Source organism: Phascolarctos cinereus, unplaced genomic scaffold (genome assembly GCF_003287225.1).
Source record: "Phascolarctos cinereus isolate Bilbo 61053 unplaced genomic scaffold, phaCin_HiC Scaffold_4;HRSCAF=312, whole genome shotgun sequence".
Taxonomy (NCBI): Eukaryota; Metazoa; Chordata; class Mammalia; order Diprotodontia; family Phascolarctidae; genus Phascolarctos; species Phascolarctos cinereus.
The window spans coordinates 519,884,162-519,907,709 of NW_027555847.1; the positions used below are offsets into that span (position 1 = coordinate 519,884,162).

General features: G+C 39.0%; 1 protein-coding gene across 10 annotated transcripts in view; it reads left to right on the forward strand.

The window, feature by feature from the left end:
- The window catches only part of LDLRAD4 (low density lipoprotein receptor class A domain containing 4), a 578,389-nt gene that overhangs the window by 231,741 nt on the left and 323,100 nt on the right, over positions 1-23,548 (forward strand). For all 10 annotated transcript variants that reach the window (XM_078153536.1, XM_078153535.1, XM_020985600.2 and 7 more), the window contains one exon: positions 113-582. In XM_078153536.1, the coding sequence (XP_078009662.1) occupies positions 543-582 (40 nt within the window). In that variant the 5' untranslated portion in view covers positions 113-542. The remainder of the gene's footprint in view (positions 1-112; positions 583-23,548) is intronic.

Genomic DNA, 23,548 nt, shown 5'->3' on the forward strand with positions numbered 1-23,548 from the left:
GGGTAGTTGGGAGGGTTTCTCCCTCCCAGTGAGTCTATTAATTTTAATGTTTGTACAGGTCATCAGGAAACATAATCTCCTTTTTATTTTATTTTATTTTTTAATTTCTCAGTGAGCGTACCTAAGGGGAAAGACAAGCCCAAGAGAGAAGACAAAGCAGAAAGCAATTGAACGTCCCAAGTGGCTGCGACCCAGGGAAAGGATGCTGGCTACCGAATGGTTCATTAGAACTACATTTTAGAAAGGGAAACAGTCTCAGCGGGACAGCTTCCGTGGCTTCCAGATTCACCATGGCCCTGATTCTCTGGTTGGACGGCTGAAGTCACTGTGGGTCCAATACTTGCTTTTTGTCTTTGGCCGGTCTCTTGGTACCATCTGCTCACAGGATCTGGTGGGAATCATATGCTACCAAAGGTTGGAATCCAGAGAGAGATGGACTCTGACAAGCTAAAATGGAAGTAACTTGACAGCTTCAATCCCTCCAGTTGCCTCTTGTAAGGACAAGTTGAAAGTGGGAACACAAACGTGTCTGGGAGAGCAGTATGCAGGAAGCTGGTTTTCAGGCCACAAACGCTTTCACAGGTGAGGTTCCTGCACTGTGAGTAAGTTGAGAGTTGGTGAACTTTTTGTTATGTGCAACCGAAGTACTGCAAAAATGAATGTCCCAGCACACATTTGGACCATGAATTTTAGGAGATATATGAAGGTGAAGGGTACAAGCAAATAGGGTGACCTTTTTCCCCCAGGAAGTAATACTATATTTTTGTTTTCACCTCACATATTAGCCTGAGGAGGGGTCCCTGCATTTTATGATTCTATATAAAATATCCTGAAGTACATACTACAGAAATATTCTTCTCCATTCTGTAAAGGAAATGTGTTACCAGAAAAGACAGGGTGGGTATTTTCCTTCATAGAGTAAAATCTCCCCTCCCCCAAATTAATTGCTGGCAAGTAATTTTCCCTTCTCTCATCTTTTTTTTATCCTTAGTTTATTTCCTCAGTTTTATTAGTGAGCAAATGGGGGAAAATTGGCTGCTCTAGCCTTCCAGTTATAATCATTCTTGAATAAATGAGGTCATTGTTAAAGCTGTACATCACAATTTTATTTTAATTCAGTCCATTTTAATTCCACCCTAGATACCAATTTTCACATTTTGTAGAGCCACCATTTGTTCTGAATGATGCCCAGAGCAATGGGCTGAGAGACACAGGAGCTTTGGAATTCAGACCCTGGCTTGGTTTCTGGTTCCCTGAATATCTCAGAAATGTCACTCTGTATTTCTAGCGCCTCATTTATTGATGCATCCCAGAGAGAGCTGAACTGAAGAATTGTTTGCATAATAATAGTAAAAAAGAAAAAAAAGTTTTAGTCCCAATAATCGTGAAGTTTGGGGGTGATTGATTCATTGAAAGATACCTACCCTTGTGATATTGACAATGAGGCATCTTAGATATCAGCCTTCCTATTTTGTACAGGGCTGAAACTTAGCTTATTTTTGAACCTCTTACTGGGCAGATAAATCATTCTTAAGGAGTTGTTCCAAAATGAATTTTTTTTTTTATTAAGGGATGCTAGGAAGTTGGGTTTCTTCAGAAACTCCTGAAAAGTCCCCTTGTTGAGTTCTGTCTTCCTTCAATGATCAATTTCAGCTGTCCCATTCAGTCGGTCACTCAAACATTTGTTAAGTCCCTACTATGTGCCAGGCACTGTGCTATGTACTGGAAATACAAAATTAAGCAAAAAAAAAAATCCCTACCCTCAATGAGCTCACAATCTAATGGGAGAGACAACATTCATGGGTTTTGTAAAATGTCAGCATCTCTAGGGCATGCATTCATCAGTTCAGTGCCACAAATATTATTATTAAGTGTTTATTAAGTTCATGTTTGCTTAATTTGAATCTGATGTCTTTTATGTGCAGAATGCTGCACAAGGTGCTAAAGATGATCAAAAGTTTAGATAGCCATGGCTCTGGTCCTCAGGAACTTAGAGTCTAATGGGAGATATCACATATACACTAATAACTATGATACAAAATAATAAATCAAAGGGGCACAAAGCAAGATACTGTGTGAAGTGGGGAGGGGGAATGAGCATTACTGATGGGGAGGGATAAGAATTAACATCATAAAGAAGGAGATATTTGAGTTGGGCTTATAGCAGGAATAAGCAGTTCAGTGGAAGAAGAGGGGGATAGTCCAACTGCAGGAGATATTATGAGTTAAGTCTCAGTTGTGGGAAAGCTCAGGGACTATTTAGGACATAGAGAATAGTTTAATTTGGTTGGAGCAGATTGTGGAGCAATTCTTAGTTACCAACCAGACTTCATTCCCATAACTTTTTTGGCTGCTAAAGTATGTATACCTGCTTGAACCTGCTCTCTTTATGCTCCAATCCAGAAGCTTCCCTGGCATCTATTAACTAAATTTTGCTGGAGTAAATTCTCCTTGTTGCTGTGGCTTAACCATGGAGTCATCTCCCTACAAGAGTTTCTACCTTCTAGTCTTTCATGATGGCCTTTTAGGAATACTCACATTTCCTTTTGTTCTAAGCCTCCCTTATGCATTCTTTTCACATACAAAGTTTCTCTAAAAGTCTCTTTTTTTCTTAACAACTCTTCTACATGCCCCAAACCCAGTACTATCAGCTCAGCTGATTGCCTTAGAGCTCAGATTCACGTGTGCAGTTCCCATTGTCTTCTTCAACAAATATTAGCATAAATATTAGCAAATCTAAAATCCAATTACGTTTTTATTACACTGGCCTCAGATAGATTGGGGTTACTTTCAAGCCATATGGGAACCAAGTTAGGATGGTGGTTTGTTTTATTTTTATTTTTTTACCTCATGGATCTTGAAACCATTACTTGCCCTATTTTCTTTCAACTACTAATAATGCCTTGCACATAGTAGGCTTAATAAACATTTGTTGAGTGTTTAATGGAGAGCTATACCTCATGCTTGGCCTTTACAAATCTGTTAGCCAGTCCTGGAGAGTGGTAGGTAGGATATAGTATTGGCTTTTAGTGAATTCTTGAAGAAAGTATGTAACCAGACTCATTTATTCAGCATAAGTAGTAGTATTGACTAATAATCACACACATGCACACATGTGCGTGCGTGCACACACACACACACACACACACATAAAGATGGACTGAGGGGAAGAGAAAAGAAGATAGATGAAGAAAAAAGGAGAGAGAGAGAGAAAGAGAGAACACTATTTATTTTAGTCCAGTAAATAAGTGCAAAAATTTATCATCTCACCAAAAAAAATGTTTTTAGCTTTCAACCATCCTTTAAGAAAATAGCTGGGAAGTAAAATAAAAGAAACTCCATTATTTCTCAGTTGGCTGACATTGTTATTCACTTCAGGTGAGTGTTTTTTTTGGCAGGGATGATCTTTTTTCCTTTGGTACCTTTTCTTCTTTCTTTTATCTGCCTCCTTAGTTTTAAAAAGTTATCTGTTTTATAAGGTGAAAATACTGGCCATCTTCCTGTATCAACAACCCAGTGTGATGACAACTGATTGAAACTATCCCAGGAACATTTCTTACAGAAGGGAAGCAATAAGAGGGTGGTGCACATCACCTTGAGAGATTTATTATTCTTTACTTGCCTTTGACTTTGACCTTTATTTATCCTGAGGGAACAAGGGATGCTCACGTCCTAGTTTCTGGGATTAGAGATACACTCAATTATTGATTAGGGGCAAATTGAAGAAAATAATAGCTTGTATGATACCAAATAGCAGAGAATATAATATTCACTTGGAGGGAGAGCTAACCTTGAAGCCAAGAAGGCTTGGGTTCAAATCCTGCCCTTGATACATACTGATTCTATGACCCTGGGCAGATCACTTAACCTCTCATTGCTCCAGGGGTGGGGAACCTGCGACCTCAAGTCCATATGTGACCTTTTGTCTGAATCTTGACATTGTGGTTTTTTTTTTTTGGTTGGGCAGTGGGGTTAAGTGACTTGCTCAGGGTCACACAGCTAGTAAGTATTATGTGTCTGAGGCTGGATTTGAACTCAGGTCCTCCTGAATCCAGGGCCAGTGCTCTATCCACTGTGCCCCCTAGCTGCTCCTCGAGTCTAAGTTTTACAGAGCAAATCCTTTTATTAAGGATTTATTAAGGATAGAGTCTAGACTACTCTCTATAAATTACAGAGAAGGTGACAACCTGAATTGGTAGAGGGATTCTTTCACCTTCATCCCCATCCAGAAAGTTCCCTACACTATGGAAATCACAGATCCAGTCCCTAATCCCTTGGAATATTTTATTCAGGATGAACCAAAAGTCACTGAGCCTTCAAAGTGTGCTTAGTTTGTACATGGAGAGGTAGCATGGAATGGTGTGAAGAATACTGTATTGCAGGTAGAAAAATTGGATCCAGGTGACACTTCTGATGTTTACTGGCTCTGTGACTTTATTTCAGAGTCTTGATTTTCTCATCTATGAGAAGGGAATAATCGCATTTGCATTACCTACTAATAGATTTGTAAGAAAATCTTTTCTAAATTGTGATGTGCTAAGGTGAACTATTGTTATAAATGACTGCAGTTAAAAGCAATGGCTTATTTTATGTTTTAGTTTTCTCATGTGTATATATATCTATATCTATATATACATAGCTATACAGAAGGATATATTACACATGTGTATATATGTATATATATTATATAATATTTCCATATAAGATCACACATAGTATAGAGGCTACGGATTGGTTTTAAGGTTGGTCAAAAAGAGCAGGATTCTAGGATTTCCACCTATGTGTGATTTTATTTGATTTGAAAAAGTGGGCTGAATTCTCTTATCAGTTAAGTGGCCGATAAAGGTAGCTCAGAATATGTGGAGCTGCTGAGGAAAGACAGCTGAGTTTTTAAAATTTGCTGTTGTCCATTAAATGGATAAACTGTATTTAGCTACTCAAAAGGCTTCACTTCCAGAACCAGTGATCCAAAATACTGGCTTCAGGTAGTAGGGTGAATTTTTTTTTAATGATGGGACATTCTTTGCCCTGTAACCAGGCTGTTTCTTTTAGGGTGATTTAGAAATTATTTTAATTTGATAAGCTCTCTCTTGAGACCCAGGAGATGTTTGTCGGTGACCAGTTTCAGGATGGAAGATACATAATGAATAGAGTATCTTCCATTATTCATCGGTGAAACAGAATAAGTAGTATTTACCTGAACCCTGGAGTATTGTGATAATCGGTCAACAAGTATTTATTTAAAGCATGGGGAGCCAGGTGGCACAGTGGATAGACTACCAGGCCTGAACTCATCTTGCTGAGTTTAAATACAGCCTCAGATACTAGCTGTGTGACCCTGGCAAAGTCATTTCACCCTGTTTTGCCTTAATTTCCTCATCTATAAAATGAAGCTGGAAAAGGAAATGGCAAACTACTCCAGTATCTTTGTTAAGAAAACCCCAAATAGGGTCACGAAGAGTCAGACATGACTGAAATGACTCACAAAATTTAAAGCATACCGTATGTCATGTGCTGCGCTAAGTGCTGAGAATACAAAGAAAGATTAAAAACTCCCTGTCCTCAAGGATAGTACATTCTAACGGGTGAAAATACTTTGGTGAATAAAAGATATCTAATAATAATAATTGACATTTATTTAGTGTCTACTATGTGCCAGGCACTGTGCAAAGTAAGTAGTTTCTAATGATCTCATTTGATATATGGAGTAGATGGAAAGTAATCTTAGAGAGGAGGACAACATCTTTGCATTAATGCTGCTGAAAAAGTTACCTGAGTACAGAGGATGCTGATGGTGGTACGGGTAATTTTCTGCCTGGGCGTGTAGAAACTGTGCTTTCTACTTCCCAGCTCCTTCCTTTGAAGCCGTCAGCCTGCTGCTTGCAGTCCATTTCAGCTTTTCTGCAGATGGATAGACTTCCATAAGATAAGCTACCTCTGTTGTAAAAACAAACCCCAAGTGACTCAGGGCAGAGAGAAATGGGAACCCTTCCACGGCGAGTCAGTCAGTTTTTTGTCTGAAGTGTTGCAATACTGATAAAGATTTCATCTCGTCACACTGTATGTGCTCTCAGGTGACTCTGAAAGAACCATGTCTAGTCACAGTATAAAATTTAAATGACACTGATTTGAAATTCTCTTCCTCCTCGCCACTATGTCTCACCATAGACTTCTCTACCCTTCTTCTTTTGGTCATTTCACTAATGGTGTTAACACATAACTTAAATAACTACCGAAGTAAACCAAACTGCGGAATATATGCCAAGTCTGGTGGTGGTGGTTATTGTTTAACTAGACTCTTGGGGAACTTCCCAGTGAGAAAACTCTGTCTACTAATGGAAGTCAGCAGTTGCCTTGCAACTTATTCATAAAGAAATTGCCAGAGAAGTGAAGTGATTTTCCGAGTGCCACACAGCCAGTTTCTGTCAGAGGTAACACTTGAACCCAGATCTTTTTGACTCTGAGGCCAGCTTTTAAACAATCATACCAATTGCTTCTCTCTGAAGTCTTTTATCTTCTGCAACTGAATCTAATTTTTACATTAACACTCACGAGGATGCATGACCTCGGTTATTTGCCACTTATGTAGCCAAGTAGTGTGGGAATGCTAGACTTGGAGGTTAGGAAGGTCTGAGTTCAAGTGCAGCCTCAGACTCATACTACCTGGGTGACCCTGAAAAAGGCATTTAACCTCTGTTTGCCTCAATTTCCTCAACTATGAAATGGGGATAATAATAGCCCTTAGGTCACAGGCTTGTTGTGAGGATGGAATGATGCAATATTTGTAAAGCATTTAACATAGTGCCTTGTGTAAATGTTAGCTATATTATCATTGTTGTCAATGTCATTGTTATTGTTACTGTTGTTGCAGATCTCAACTCATCCAAGCCTACCAAGCTTGTGTGACTCTTGTCTGTGCCCTCCTCCAGGTTTATTATAAAGGTTCCATCTTCTTAGCTTTCCTCTGATATAAGGGAATCAGCAGAACTCTGGTTCTTCGCTTGTCTTCCCTTTACCTTAACTACATGATCTGCTTACCTGTTATTTGTCTCCTATATTTCTTGATGATATCTTGAATTCTTGTCTTCTTTGGAGTTTCTCACTTCTAAATAAATTAAGACTGTTTAGCCTGAAGGAGCAAAGGGTGAAGCCTGACTCAATAATTACCTTCAAATATAGGACAGTCTATTACATGGATCATTATGATCACTTTCCTTTTTTAGTTATGATGAAGAAAGGTGAGATGGGTTTTATGATAGGTAAGATTTATCTTAAATATAAGGAAATGCCCTATGACTCATTGCAATAAATATCAGTCCTCGTTGCCACCATAGAGATCTGCAGGAACAGAATAACCACCTGACTGCTTGAAAGGTTTAGCTTTGGCAGAATTTTTCAGTGAAAAATGTATTTATCTAGAAATACTGCATGTGACTGGTCTACACTTGAGGCCTTCTCTGCTTGATTTATGACATCCAATCTAGTCCAACAAGCATTTATTAAGTACCCACTACGTGTAGAATACTGTGTTAAGTGCCAGGTGAGTGCCAACAACCTATACACACAACGAAGTAGTATTTACCTTCAACGAACTTATATTCTACTGGGCTTATACAGTGCTGGCATAGCATTTGAGAACTGTCAGTGAGTCAATAAACATTTATTAAGTATCTGTTATATGCCTGACACTGTGCTACAAAAGAAGCAAAAGACAGTCCCTGCTCTCAAGGAGCTCACAATCTAATGACTGAGGGTTTTCTTCATGCTAAGATGAAGTAACACAATAAGAAGTGAATGTATTTAAAAACTTTATTTTGAGAAGTGATCCACAAGCTTTTGCAGAGTGCTAACAGGGTCCATGACTCAGAAAAGGTGAAGAATCCCTCACGTAGACAACCTGAAATCTAGATGGTCCTATTTTAAATTCAAAAACTGCAGCTAGAGCAGAAACTGCCTTGGGAATGCAGCTAGTGGAATGATTGTCTGTCTTACCAATTAGGAGGCTGTTGCAATAATATTTGGTTCCCTGTTGCTTCATGAGGGAAATCAGTTTGAGCTTTAAAGAAATTAGGCTGTTACACAAGTGAAAGTTTTAGTAAAAAAAATAAAAACACAGTCACAGAATATTAATAAACTAGACAGGATCAATCAATAAACAAACATTTATTAAGCACCTACTATGTGACAGGGCACTGTACTAGGCACTAGGGACACAAGAACAAAGAATGCAGTTATTCTGACTCACAGAGAGCACATATTCTAATGGGGGAGACAGCAAGTACATCTATCAATATATTCAATACAACTATTAAGTTAATAACTATAGATATGCACAAAGTAGTTAAAAACAAGGTAGCCTAAAAGGAAAAACACTAACATTTGGGTAGATCAGGAAAAACTTCATACAGAAAGTTGGTGCTTGAGCTGTGTGTTAAAGGAAGAGAAATCCCCTGTGAAGTAGAGGTAGTGGTGCAGAATAATGTCCAACAAGACTGGGAAGATATATTGGGACCAGGTTGGGAAGGACTTTAAAAACCAAACAGAGGAGTTTATATTTGATCCTAGAGGCAATTGGAAGCCACTGGCATTGATTGATTGAGTGGGGGGGGGGATGGGAGAGAGGGTGGCATGGTCAGATCAGCATTTTAAAGAAAATACTTTTGCACTACTCTATGGGATGGTGGTAAGAGACTTGAATCAGGGAGACTGGTTAGGAAGCTGTTTTAATAATCTGTACAGGTTAGCTATTGTTGCTGTTGTTGTTATTGGTTATTATTATTCATTCTGTTGTTTATTCTTCTGGTCAGACCACATCTGGGCAATTCAATGTGTTCAGTTCTGAGAACAACATTTTCAGAAGGAAACTGATAAGCTGAAGTGTGTCTAGAGGAGGACAACCAGAATGGTGAAGGCTTCTGAGCTCATTTCATACGAGGGTCATGTGAAGGAATTGGGTCTATTTAGCCTGGAGAAGAGAAGACTTGGGGTACAGGATAGCTGTCTGCAAATGTGAAAGGCTGTCATTTGGAAGATGGATTAGACTTCTCTTTGGTCCCTGAGAATGGAACCAAGAGCAATGAATAGAAATAGCAAAGAGGTGCATTTAGGATGGATGTCAGGAAAGGCATCCTAACAATTAGAGCTGTCTAAAAGCACAATGGGTGGACTTGAAGGGTGAAAGCCTCCTTGGAGGTTTGCAAATGGAGGCTGAATGAACACTCCTTATGTGTGTAGGAGATAAGGATCTGAGCTGAGGTGCTAAGTGTTGGGAGTGTAGAAGAGGGTTTGGATATGAACTGGGTGGTGCAGTGGATAGAGTGCTGGGCCTGCAGTCAAGAAGACATAAGTTCAAATCTGGCCTCAGACACTTACTAACTGTGTGACCCTAGGCAAGCCACTTAACCCCATTTGCCTCAGTTTCCTCATCTGTAAAATGGGCTGGAGAAGGAAATGGCAAACTACTTCAGTATCTTTGCCAAGAAAACCCCAAATGGGGTCACGAAGAGTCAGACATGATTAAACAACAACCATATGAGATATGTAGAGGTAGAAACAGTGAGATTTAGCAACTGATTGGATATGTGGGAAGTGAGTGAGAAGTCAAGGATAATGCTGAGGTTATACCCGAGGGATGCTACAAGGATGGTAGTGCCTTTAGCAGAACAGGGCTTTAATATATCTTAAAAATCTAACCTCCTCATTTTATAAGTAAGGAATCTGAGGCCCAGGGACATGAAATCACTGACCTAGTGGCAACAGAGCTTGGACTAAAATCCAGATGTCCTCATTTTGTAGTACTGTCTGCGGCCGAGTTACAGAATCACAAGCTTGGAGAGTTGGAAGAGCCCTTAGCAGCCATTTAATCCAGTCCATCCACACGGAATCCTTATTATAATATACATAACGAGTGCTCATTCAGCCTCCATTTGACAACCTCCAAGGAGGCTTTCACCCAAATCCACCCATTGTGCTTTTAGACAGCTCTGATTGTTAGGATGCCTTTCCTGACATCCAGCCTAAATTTACCTCTCTGCTATTTCTACTCATTGTTCCTGCTTCCATTCTCAGGAACCAAAGAGAAGAAGTCTAATCCATCTTCCAGATGACAGCCTTTCACATATTTGCAGACAGCTATCCTGTACCCCAAGTCTTCTCTTCTCCAGGCTAAATAGACCCAGTTCCTTCACATGACCCTCATATGAAATGAGCTCAGAAACCTTCATCATTCTGGTTGTCCTCTTCTAGACACACTTCAGCTTATCAGTTTCGTTCTGAAAATGTTGTTCTGAGAACTGAACATACTCAATTACTCAGATGTGGTCTGACCAGAAGAGTATACAATAGAATAACAATATTCAATAACAACAGCAGCTAACTTTTACATAGTGTTTTAAGGCTTGCAAAGCACTTTCTGTATATTGTCCCCTTTAACCCTTCCTTTTGGAAGGTTTTTCTTTTCCTAATGCAACCTAAAGTATCTAGGTGGAGATGGAGAGCGAGTCTAGTCCAGAAACATTAATTTAGAGTTTCTGGAGCTCTACTGTATCATCCTTTGAAGGGCAATGCTGCTACTTCCTCAGAGCATCCATCTCCTTCCTATTCCAGGAGAGCCTCCCATCCATTTTTGACTCTGTCTCAGCTCTTCTTTCCTTTCCTTTCTCCTTTGTACAATATTCTTCCCCTCTACATCCTCTTGGCAGTGGTCAATTTCTCCTCTACTTAAGATTCCCTCCCCCACCTGTTTAACTATTGGAACCTCAGTTCTTTTTTCCTGTAGGAACACTTCATTTCCCTACAGCCTGGAGTGTAGAGAGCCTTGAGCCCTTTTACCTTCTCCTTGGGAAAGAAGATCAGCTTATACTTGGAACCCAAAGAAGAGTCGGTTGCCTGTGGAAGAAATGCAGTCTTTGCAACATTGATACAAGTCATTGGGCAATTTTCTCTATTCTCCATACTGGTGTCTGAGGCTGGATTTGAACTCACATCTTCTTGACTCCAAGTTCAGTGCTCTATCGATTATGCTACCTTGCTTCATTCATAGCAAGATGCTGGATTTCTTGTTTCTGCTGCTATATTACTGTAGACTGTAAGCTCCTTGTATCCTTATCACCTTTCATATAGCAGGTGTTTAATAAATGGTTGTCATTGCTACAGCACAAAAGTAAAAGAACGGGGATCGAAAAACTTCAAGGATGGTGACTTAACCTATGTGATGATGATTTTAAAAATGTACCTGTAAGACTGAACCATGAAACCAAGACACTTAGAAGGTCATTTTGCTTCTGAACCTTAGTTTTCTCATCTGTAAAGTGGGATGGTAATAATAATATTTTTACTATCTACTTCACAGGAAATTACTTTGGAAATTTTAAAATGCTGGGACTTAGGTAAAATCAAGAAATAGTAAAAATATGTCTTTGTCTAGTCTCTTTCTTCCCTTGTGTTATATCTCCCATAGACTTGATACTCCCCTGGCATCCTCTAGTTCCACAGGGCATCTCCTAGTCACTCAGCACAAATGAGTTCAGATCTAGGCTCTGTGTGACCCTGGGCAAGTCACTTAGCTTCCACCTGCCTCCTTTTCCTTATCTGTAAAATGAGGATAATAATAGCATCTACCTCCCAGAGTTGTTGAGAGTATAAAATGAGATAATATTTTAAAGTGATTTGCAAACCTTAAAGTTCTATACAAATGCTAGTTATCATTATTATTACTATTGTTATTAGTTGTAGAAGAATAAACATCATTATAACATTAACTTTCTGTCATTAAAATTAATGAGTCCAATTTACCCATATATCTTAGTGGACTTCTTAGATGGCATTGGTTTGTTTCCAAGTACCCTCTGAATCTTTTGGTTTGGTTTAACCCTAGGATGAGAGGATAAAAGACTTCTCATATTTATCCTCTTCAGCTTAGGAGCTTAATGTATTAATTTGAAATGTATTTGGGATCTTTTGTATTTAACTCTCTCCTTCCAAACCTTGCCCAGAAAAGAATTTCTTAGTGTGGGCAAGAACCTCAGAAACATTTGTTGTAATTTGTTGTTGTTTTTGTTGTTGTTCAGTTGTTTCGGTATGTCTGACTCTTGGTGACTCCATTCGGGATCTTCTTGACAAAGATACTGGAGTAGTTTGCCATTTCCTTCTCCAGCTCATTTTACAGATGAGGAAACTGGGATAAACAGGATTAAGTGACTTTCCCAAGGTTACACAGCTAACAAGATTTGAAATCGGGAAGATTGACTCGGGAAGTCTTCCTGAGTCCAAGCCTGGAACTTTATCTACTGTGCCATCTTGCTACACCTATTTATTGTAATACATTGAGGATGTCTACTTAGAACACACACAGAAAAACAACCCCCACCCACTGTGGAAAGCTGTAACTTCAGTATCTCAAAAAATAATTCAGTGTAATGATCTTGAAATGTGTACTCCCTTCTGTGGTACAGATTGCAACCCATCCATGTCTTTTCATCCTGCGGGATTGTCTTCTAAAAATCTGCCAGTGTGCTGGAGGCCTTCTTATATTGGTGTTTGATTATTCAGTGGGTTCCGTTGTAGAACCTGGGCATCTACCTGTACTTATAATTGGCCCTACATATCTTGTTTTCAGATAATATCTTTCTTGGATAAAATCTCTTACACCAATTCTTGCATATGTCATTATTGGTAAAAGTCTTAAATGAATTCATTTCCTCTCTAGTTCATTTATTTGCTGACAGCTGGATCCACTTTCATTTTCTATCACCAAGGCTCGAGTTACTGATAACTGTACTTGGAGTTTGAACTTTGGAGGGATAATTCCTCCTTCTGAGACCTTAAGAAAAGATCCAAAAGATATATTCATCTTTCCTTCTTTGGATACTGAGAAGGAAGAGTTAGTCTTTTATATATAGCTGTCTCAGATTGGTGGTGATATACCTTGATTGGCATGTAGATTATGGCCTTTTTTATTAGTCCAAACGGTCTGGGTCTCTAGTTACCTTTGTAACTTTGTACCTGCATATTTTGAGACAGTATATATAAATGCAAAAAGAAAACCAAAGTGCAAATCAATAAGTTTAACATTAGGGTGGATGCTTTTTGAATCTATTTTAAAGTTGTAACCTGAAAATATATGGCAATACCAACTTTTTTTTTAGAGAGTAAGCTTTCTTATCCTTATTCTTATTTCTGAGTTGGTATTTTAATAAATTTAGTTATCTGTAGAGTACTTATAGGCCAGAAGGTAGTATGGTACAGTAGATCAGAGCTCTGGACATGGAGTCACATGATTTGGGTTTGAATCCCAATTCTGCTATTTGCTGACTTTATGACCTTCGGTAAGGTATTTAAATTCGTTCTTCAAATGAGGGGCTTGTACTAGATGACCTCTGAGGTCTGTATCAGCTCTAACTCTGTGATGTATATGCTTGCAGGAAGAGAGGAGGAATGACATTTGTTTCGGATAATGATAATATAATGCATTAAATTATAAAGATAATGCTATGTTTCCCTTGTTGGGCACCCAGCTCTGTGTTATTTGGAGCTTATAGCTGTAGAGGTTATATAGAATAAAGAATATAACTAAAGCCTCTTGAGTTCCATGTTGTACTTTAGAGAGTGTCTTTAACTGCTTACAAGTTACCAAGCAGACATTACATCTATGCTGCATTTACTCAATATACAGTTATCTCTTCCACATTGTGACTTCACGCATTGCAGTTTTGATATATTGCAGGTTGGCATAAGAAATTAAGTATGTGTGGGGGGAAGCTTTAGGTGGCATAGTGGATAGAGCACTGGCCCTGGAGTCAGGAGGACCTGAGTTCAAATATGACCTCAGACGCATGATACTAGCTGTGTGATCCTGAGCAAGTCACTTAGCTCTGATTGCCTCACCAAAAAAAAAATTAAGTGGGAATTTTTGAGGAGTTTTGCAGAAGTCACGGATCAAATACTTATCCCAAATTTTACAATAAGATACTGTAAACATCCCATAAAAGAAGAAAAAAATTCAGACTTCTCTGATATGAAGGGAGGGCCAAATTTTTTTTACATTAACCTTCTAGATCGTGGGGTCACCATTCCCCTAACTCCCCTGATGTGGAAGGGGTAAACCCTGTAAATAGTTGAGATGCTTGTCTAGTTCTGATGGAAACCAGTCTCTTGATTTCCGTAATGGAGCTCAAGAACATCAGCCTCACCCAGAAGTTGTATATATGTGCTAACATAGAGGAAGCTTTACCTACCTTTAGTGTCTTCTGAGCATTTCCAAAGTGTTTCCTAAGTGTGTTCAATTGACTATCAGTTCTAGAAGATAAGGACTGTTACCTTTCAGTTTCAGGGTAGGGAGAGATTTCAACTTGTCTGATTCCATATTAATAGTAATAATTAACATGTATATGGTGATTACTGTGTTCCAGGCACTGTGCTAAGTGCTTTACAATTATTATGTCATTTGATCCTTAAAACCCTGAGAGGTAGGTGCTATGATTATCTCCATTTTACAGATGAGTAAACTGAAGCAAACAGATGTGAAGTGATTTTCCTAGGGTTACACATCTAGTAAGTAGCAAGACTATATCTGATCTCAGGTCTTACTGATTTCAGGCCAGCACCATTCAGTACAAAGTTTTTCCCTATCTTATGAATATTTGTCAGGGAAAGCATTCAATATTTTATTGGATTTCCCTTCCTAACCATTAAATCCTGGGATCTTTTACATTTGGCCAGAAACGAATTGTGGTAGCATACCTCTTAAAAAAACAAAAACAAAAACAAAGAACAAAAACAAAAACTTAACACTTTTTGTTTGCTTGACAAGCAAAGGAAATCAGCAGAGCCAGAAGAACGACATAGATGAGGACTTGACTAATGTAAATGAAAAGTGTATTAAAACGAGCTGGAGTCTGAGTAATCATAGTAACCAGTCATAGTCTCAAAGAACAGTTGATGAAATCTGTGTCCACTATGCCAGAGAGGTAGGCAAGAGAAAGAAAGGATGATGCACACATCATCAGACAGGGATCACTAGAACAGTTATTTTTGTTTTACTGTTTTCCTTGCAAGGGAGAGTCTAGCTCGGGGAGGGAGATAGCTACTATATCCAGAAATTGCTGTGATATATAAACAAAACACATCACTAAAACTTACTTAAAACAAACAAGGAAGAATATTTAGAGAGGACTAGCAAATTTGAGGGAATTTTTAATTCAGTACAAGCATGTAACTATAAATAACTTTCAACACTAATCTTTAAAATAGTCATAAATGTGTTCCTGAGAAAAGAATGGAATCATATATTGAAATTCATCCCCTCTTACAGTTCGTTTTGACATAACATTCAATGACCTAGCAATTCTGTGTACCAGTTATAAAAAACATAAGGAAGGGGCACAGGAAAGAGAGTGGGAGCCTTAGCAGTCTTCTGGAACTCTTGAGAATAGAAATATCTTGCTTTAAGGGAGACTAGTTGGGAGGAAAGAAAGAGAAAAGAGAGCTATAGTTTATCAGAAAAGGAAGAACATAAAGGGAATTAACTTTCACTTCTTTAAGGTCCTTGGGTAAGAAGAGAAAAGTGGTCTTTCTCATAGAGATATGGTCTCCTAGTCAGATGCCCAGAAGATAAAAGTAATGGAGCTTTCTCTGGTCGCTATGGCTTGGCAGAAAGATAAGGCAATTTCCCATGGGTATCTTCCCTGTATTCTTTCTTCTATTTCTATTCTAATCAAGTTATAAAATCAAAGAATCTTAGAGTTGGAAGAGCCTTAAATTAATCAATCAATCAACATGCATTTATTAAGCAATTACTGTGCTAAGACCTGGGAACACAAAGAAAAGCAAAACAAAACTAGTCCCTACCCATGAGGAGCTTCCATTCTAAAAGGGGAGCCATGTACATAAGTAGGTAAATACAAGATATGTAGACAATAACCTTATAGGAGAAGGGAATTCAGGGCTTCTACAAGGAGGAGGTAAGGAGGGTTGTTGTTGTTTGTCCTTCATTCTGGAAGAGGAGCATGACATCAGGAAGATGATGCCATGACTTGCAATTGGATTTAAGTGAGGGAGGGCTGTGCAGGGTCACCAGCCTCACTTACTCCTCTGGAGCCATCTGGGTCCGGTGGCACAATATAAATCAGAATTACTGGAAATGGCCTCAGGTGTGAATGCTATGAAGGCAGGATGGCGGTACAAGGACAGAAAGATGGGGGATTGTATGTCGTGTGTGAGGAGTAGCAAGTTGGCCAGTGTGGCTAGACTGTAAGTGTGTGGAGGGGAATAAAGAGAAAAGATGGGAAAAGGTAGGAAGGAGGCAGGTTGAGAAGAGCTTTAAGTGTCAAACAGAGGAGTTTGCATCTGATCCTGGAGGTAATTGGGAACCATTGAAGTTTATTGTGGGGGTGGTGTCCTGGTTACACCCATGCTTAAGGAAGGTCACTTTAGCAGCTAAGTAGAAGAAAGACTGGAATGAGGAGAGATTTGAAGTCGGCAGACCATCTATTGTAACATGAACAGGAATCTCCGCTATAATGCCAGTGAGAGGTGGGAATCATGTAAAACCTCTCTTTGAAAACCTCTAGTGAGGAGAAAGCCCCTTACCTCCTGAGGAATCTCGTTCCACTGATTCCACCAGACATCTCTGATCTTTAGGACGTTTTTTTCCCCTGACATTAAACTTAAATTGACCACTCTGCAACTTGACTCATTTTGCATAAGTCTGACAGAAGTTCTCTCTTTACCCAAAGGGGTATCTCCAGAGCCTGCTCCTCAAGTTCCTTGGGGACTGAGAGGCGAACTAACACGTTTTGCTTTGTGATTTCAGCCATGAGATCTTAAGATGGCTGTTCCTTCAGGTGCGGATGAGTGTGAAATGGAAAGGTTATTAACAGAAAGCCACCCTGTTTGACCCAGTTACACGGCTCCTAGAAAACTCCCCTTTTCTCAGCTTTGTTGTTCTGGCAGAAGGAAGCTGATGTTTACAGGCACCTCACTAGTCATCGAGGCTGTATGTCACATTAGCATATTGTGTGTGAAGATGGGTAAGTGCGCCGGCTTTTCCACATCTAAGCCACCATGGCAGAATCCTGCCATCCATGTCTCATTAGCACACTGGTCACTAAGTGAGAACAAAAGGGAAGTTTTTATTTATTAAAAAACACTGGGAGTAGAATAGAAGCATGGAGGCTTTTCCTACCCTCCAGAGGAGTGATGAAAGAGGCAGGATGGCATCGTGTGTAGAGCTGTCTTTGAGGCAGGAAGACTTGGGTTCAGGCCCCAGTTCTGACATGTATAGATTTTGTGACCCTGGACAAAAGAACTTAACTCTTAGTGCCTCAGGCACTCTCCAAGGCCATGTATAAGCTGTAGAACAGGTACTAGCCTACATTGGTATGGGGGCTGGGGGTGGAGGATGGGTCGTTCCTCACTGGGAATTTTCTCTCTTAATGAAATCAATGTCTTTCCTCCCCATCCCACCAAATCACCCATTGACCCAGTGCCTGTATTTAACAATAAATGCTAAATTTATATAATTCTATATCTTTATCTATTTTCAGGAATAACCTTGCTCCCTGATTCTGAATTTCCCCTCGTGTAGCTCCTTGTTTCTACTTGCCTCTATTCAGGCCTGCCGGTAATGTGACATTAGTTAATGGCCTCAGTGGGAAGTCTGTAGAAAGTCCTTTGCTCTCAGAACCTTTGGTTCAGTATCAAGTATCCCTCTAATGGGGCTGTATGGCTATTACTTAAGCCTTCAAACTATCAATCAATAATCAACAGACATTTATTAAGAACCTAATCATGTACCAGGGCCTGAAGATACAAAGACAAAAATGATAAGGAGATATGTGTATGTATATGCAGAATACATACAAAATGTAAGAGGAGGGCACTAGAAGCTGGGAGTGGAGAGTGGGGAAAGGATCAGGAAAGGCTTCAGGGACAAGACAGCTTTGGAGCTGAGTCATGAAACAAAGAAGGTTTTCTAAGAGGCTGAGGTGAGCAAGGAGTGTGCTCCAGGCAGGTAAGAAGATACAGAGATGGGAGCTGGAATGTCAGGTGGGAGGAGTAGCAAGATACTTCCTCTATCCTACTCCTCCCCCCACTCCCGCTACTAGAATTTATATAGCAGTCTACGGTTTGTGAAGTGCTTTACCTATGTTAATTCATTTGAGCCCACAAAAACCCTGTGAGGTAAGTGTGATTATTATCCCCATTTTACTGATCAGAAAATTAAGGTGAAGAATAGTTAAGCAACTTGCCCACTGGTCACATAGCTAGGAAGTGTTTGAGGCAGAATTAAAACTCAGGTTTTCTTAACTCTGAGTCTTGCGCTGTATCCACTGTACATATAGCTGCCTATATGAATTTGGATGGATTGCAGAATACAAAATGGGGAGTAATGTATAAGTGAGACTTATAAAGGCAAGTCATGGCTAGGTTGCTCCCCAGAAGAGGAATTTCTATTTAATTCTAGAGGTAGTGGTGGGCTACTAGAGCTCCCTAGGCTGGGCAGTGACGTAGAGGAATACTTAAGGAGAATCACTTTGGTAGCTGGTTGGAGGATGGATCAGAGGGGAGATGCTTGAGATAGGGAAACCAATTAGGAGTCAGTCAGTCAATAAACATTTATTAAGCACCTACCAGGCATCAGACACTGTGCTAAATGCTAAAGACGCAAAGAAAGGTAAAAGACCCTTCTTACTTTCAAAGAACTCACAGTCTAATGGTGGAGACAGCATGCAAGCTACATACAAACAAGCTGCTATATACAGGATCAACTGGAAAGGTACTAGAGGGAAGGTACTAGAATTAACAGGCTTCCTGTAGAAGGCAGTCTTTCATCTGGAATTTGAAGAAAGCCGGAAGGCAGAGATGAGGAGAGAGAGCATTTCAGGAATGGGGAACAGCCAGTGAAAATGCCTGGAGTTGGGCCATGGATTTTCTTGTTTGTGGAATAGTAAGAAGGTCAGTATCATTGGATCCCAGGGTATGTGGGTAAGGTTGAGGAGTAAGAAATCTATTGCAGTAATTTAAGTTAAGAAGTGATGAGGGCCTGAACCAGGGTGGTCATTGTGTGAACTGAGAGATGCAAGAATTGTTATAGATTGAGAAACAGTAAAATTTGATATGGATACATGGGGTGAAGAGAAGGGAGGAATTAAGGATAATATCAGGGTGGAACTGGGAGAATGGACAGATGTTAGTACCTCTCAGAAATAGGGCTTCGGGTCTGACTTAGGGGTCAGGAACTTGAGGCCTTGGGAATTTGTTCTGTGATGTTTCGAATTCAGTCGAAGGGCCACACTTGATGACCTAGAGGGCACATGTGTCCTTGAGGCCGCAGATTCCCCACCCCTGGTTTTTGTGTGAAGACCCTTTGACCTAGGTTTCTGACCCTGTTGTTACTCATACCCGCTGCTTCGGCCCCAATCCATTTTTTTTTTCAGTTCCCTGAGCTGTACTGCTCATCTCTACCTACCTGTATGCTGGATTTCCTCCTTGATTAGACCTGTGGTATCAACAGGCTTTACTCTAAGCTGATCTTCTTGAACCAAACCCTTTGCTTGGCTGGACTTCTGATAATCTCTGCAATCCTTCCTGCCTTAGCTGGCCTATGATCACTTTGTCCACCAGTCAGCTTGATGCAAGGTTAACTAGCAGTTTACCTCCTGATCTTGGCCTCCTCAGCTGCAGGTTCTGACTTCTTGTGTTTTAGCACGACAGCTATATTTGGTTTTCTTAAAGTAAAGCCCATCTGTACATAAAAGGTCAATTTTTCCCAAACCTAATTGCAAGTAGAGATGATATTCTGGCATAATGCTGATTATCTCAAGGTATGTTTTTTTAAAAAATAGTTCTAGTCTTTGTCATTGGAGTATTTCTTTACAATTTACAAACATTTTCAGAGACTTCTCATCTCAAAAGAATGCTTTGAAGAGTGTTATAGTTTATGAAAAAAATGCATACTTCAGTTGTATACTTAAGAAAACATATTCTGTAAGGACATTCTTTGTTGGGATAAAATCATAGTTCATGTACAGATGCCAATTTAAAAATGTATTAGCTTATAGCTCTGTTTACTTTCTCTTTAATACTAGGAACAGTTAGATCACATATGAATTCACTTTGTCAGATGTGATAGCCTCTTTCAAGGCTGTTGGGAACTATACAAACATGGAAAGTACCGAAGCCATTATATTTCTTCCCTTTTTTGTCTTTGCTTTTGACCCGACTTGTTTTGCTAACAATCCAAAGTGGTTTTCTGATCATATAGTTGCAAACAAACCCCCCATATTTCACAGGACCTGGTTTGTGTGTGTATATGTTTGCCTTTAAATAAAAACAAATACATACCTACAAGGCATACAAGATTTCTTTTTAGAATTGCATGGTTCAATTTTCCTAACACCTCTTGCTAATTCAGTTGATGCCACAGCAAACAATCATCATAATGGAGCTCTTGTCCAATCCAACCATATTTCAGTGTTAGTTGTTTTGTCAGTAATTAGTGTTTAAAGATGCCACACTGATGGAGCCTGCAATAAAACAGGTGAGGCTGACTGGTTGTTTCTGGCTGGGTCTGTGCTGTTCAATTAAGCCATCTATCAACAAGTGTTTTTTATAGTACTTATTATATGCCAGATAATGACTAGGCTCTGGACAAAAACAAAAAAGGAAACAGTCTCCCCTCAAAGAGTTTACATGCTACCTGGAGGGCTACATTTATATGTCTGTATATTTGTATGTATTTGTGTGTATATGTGAAAATCTATTCAAAATAAATGTCACTTTTTGAGGGAGGCATTAGAATATGAAGGGACTACTCGGTGATGCAGTGGATAGAGGACTGCAGTCAGGAAAGTTTATTTTCCTGAATTCAAATCTGTCTGTAGTCACTTACTAGCTGTGTGACCCTGCTGGGCAAGTCACTTAACCCTGTTTGCCTCAGTTCCTTATCTATAAAATGAGCTAGAGAAGGAAATGGCAAACCATTCCAGTATTTTTGCCAAGAAAACCTCAAATGGGGTGTGGACAGTCAGGAATGACTGAAATAACTGAACAACAACAGCTAGAAGCTGAGATCAAGAAAGACTTCACATAGAAGGGGTATGAAGGGATTTTAAGTGAGGAAGGAACATATTTTAGGCATGGGGCCATCTCAGAGGCATGAAGATGAGGGATGGAACTGTCCTATGTGAGAAGCAGCAAAAAGACCAGTTTGCCCAACCATAGATGGCAAGAAGGAGAGTAATGTATAATTGGGTTGGAAAAGTAGGTGGCGGCCACATCATAACGAGCTTTAAAATCCCTGTTGGTGTATCTTGGATTGGGTTTTCGGGTATAGGACTCAATTTTCTCACTTCATCTTGGAGTCATCATACCCTAATGAATTATTTATGACAACTAGACTCACAAGAGACTGATGTATACACAATATACATTTTGCAATTGATAATGAAAATGGAGTTTGTGGTCCATTGGAATCACACATACACTGTAGCTTAACGTGTTATCCCTCAAGAATATTTGATTGTATGAATGAATGAGTAAAACATTTATTAAGTGCTTACTTAATATGTGCAAAGTACTATACTAAATGCTCCTGATACAAATGGAGAAGTAAAACAGTCCCTGTTCTCAAGGAGCTCACATTCTAAGGGAGAGACTAAAGGTTTCAATTATAAGATATTCAGGAAAGGTCCCTTAGTCCTTAGGGTACAGAGATACTCCTTTAATGTTAAACAGTGAATCTTTAATGGTCATATTTTGCAACCTATGGCGGATCAGTGGATAGATATTTTGGAAGAAGATATGACTTTATTATAACCATGATCAAATTACGTGAGCTATTAAGTCAAAGCTTGTTGGAACAGGAGTTGTATTATTGAATAAAAAGTTAAAACTTGAGTAAAACACTATGGGAAAAAATATTCAAAGAGCAAAGAGCGCTAGATTAGGAGACAGAGGAAATCAATTCAGATTCTAGCTTTGTTATTCATCTGTCGTGTGACTTTGATCAAGTCATGTAACCTATGTGTCTTAGTCTCTCTCAGCCTCATTTTACTCATCTGTGAAATGAGGGCATTGGACTACATGGCCTCAAAGATTTCTTTCAGCTCTATATTCACAATCCTAGGAATCATGGAGAAAATGTATCCTGGAGATCTGACATAGAGTTTAATCTTTTGTCTTCTCCCTCTTTTCCTCTTCCCTTCCCCCCCAAAATGTAATATGTTCACTTGAATGCAAGGATCTCTTCACCATTGCTCAAAACAAGAAATCTGGCTGAGAAATATGTAAATACTTGCCAACAATATGAAGAGCAGAAAGACAGTTCTTTTGGTTAAAACTGTAAAGACTAATTGAGATCTGTAATTACAGCTGTGGTTGGTCCAAGGAATGGAAGAAACCAGCAAATAAAAAATATGGATCCAAAAGTGTTTCTGTTGGTGGAATGTAGTTTTCTTGCCAAAGAATGCGTTGTTTTTTTAGAGACCATTGTATATTTTTTTATGTGGTATGGAATATAAAAGCTAACTAGAGATACCACAAACATAACTATGAATGATACACCTTACTGTGTGTTTTGGAAGAAGCAAGAGAAGTGAATCAGATGTAAGTGGAGACTGGTATTCACTGTAGTTTTTCTTGGCAAGTTTTGTAAATCCTTCTTAAATAGTACACCCTGAAAAAAGAAATGGCTAATTATACTATCACATGCGGTCTTCTTTCCTTCTTATTAAATATGATTGGCTTGTTATTAATATTTTTTGAATTTTTTTTGGAGTTAGGGTTCATCCATTTATTAGAGAAATTAAGTACCCTCTTTTCATGTTACTCCTTGGTTTTCTTTGACAATTTGTTCCTTAATTGAAGAGCCTAGGTGATCACTAGATAAATTTTTAAGAACATTTATCTTTTGGTATCACAAAGGAAATCTTTGGTATTTACATTGTCTATATATCCTCTGTATCCCTTTCCCAATCCCTTCCATCTTATATAATAAAGCATTTTTTCAAAGAAAAAAGATTAAAAAAAATCAAAACCAATCAATACATTGAAAAAAAATCTGACACTATATGCAGTGTTCTCCACCCATGGAGCCATTTCCCTACACACACACACACACACACACACACACACCCTCTACAATGAAGTGAGAGGAGATGTCTTCTTATAGTTCTTCTTTGGGACCAAGCTTGTTCTTTATAACAACGTTCATTTTCTTTTTACATATTTGAAAAAGAAATTTGATATCTTGTGTTTTCTCATAGCCTAAATTTTTCCTGCGTTCCTCTTCCTCTTCTTCCTTCCTGGAGAACCATCCCATATAATGCAGAATTTTTATTAAAGAAAAAAGAGGAAGAGAAAAAAAACAGAAAATTGATCAATACATTCACAAAATTCAGACAATATGAGTAGTATTTCACCTCAGTGGATCTTCTGCGTTTACAGAGGAGTCAGGAGAGATGTCTTCTCATATCTCTTCTTTGCAATTTTCAGCCTTTGTTTTCAGTGATTTTTATGGTGGTTCTTTTTATTTATACTTTTATAGTGA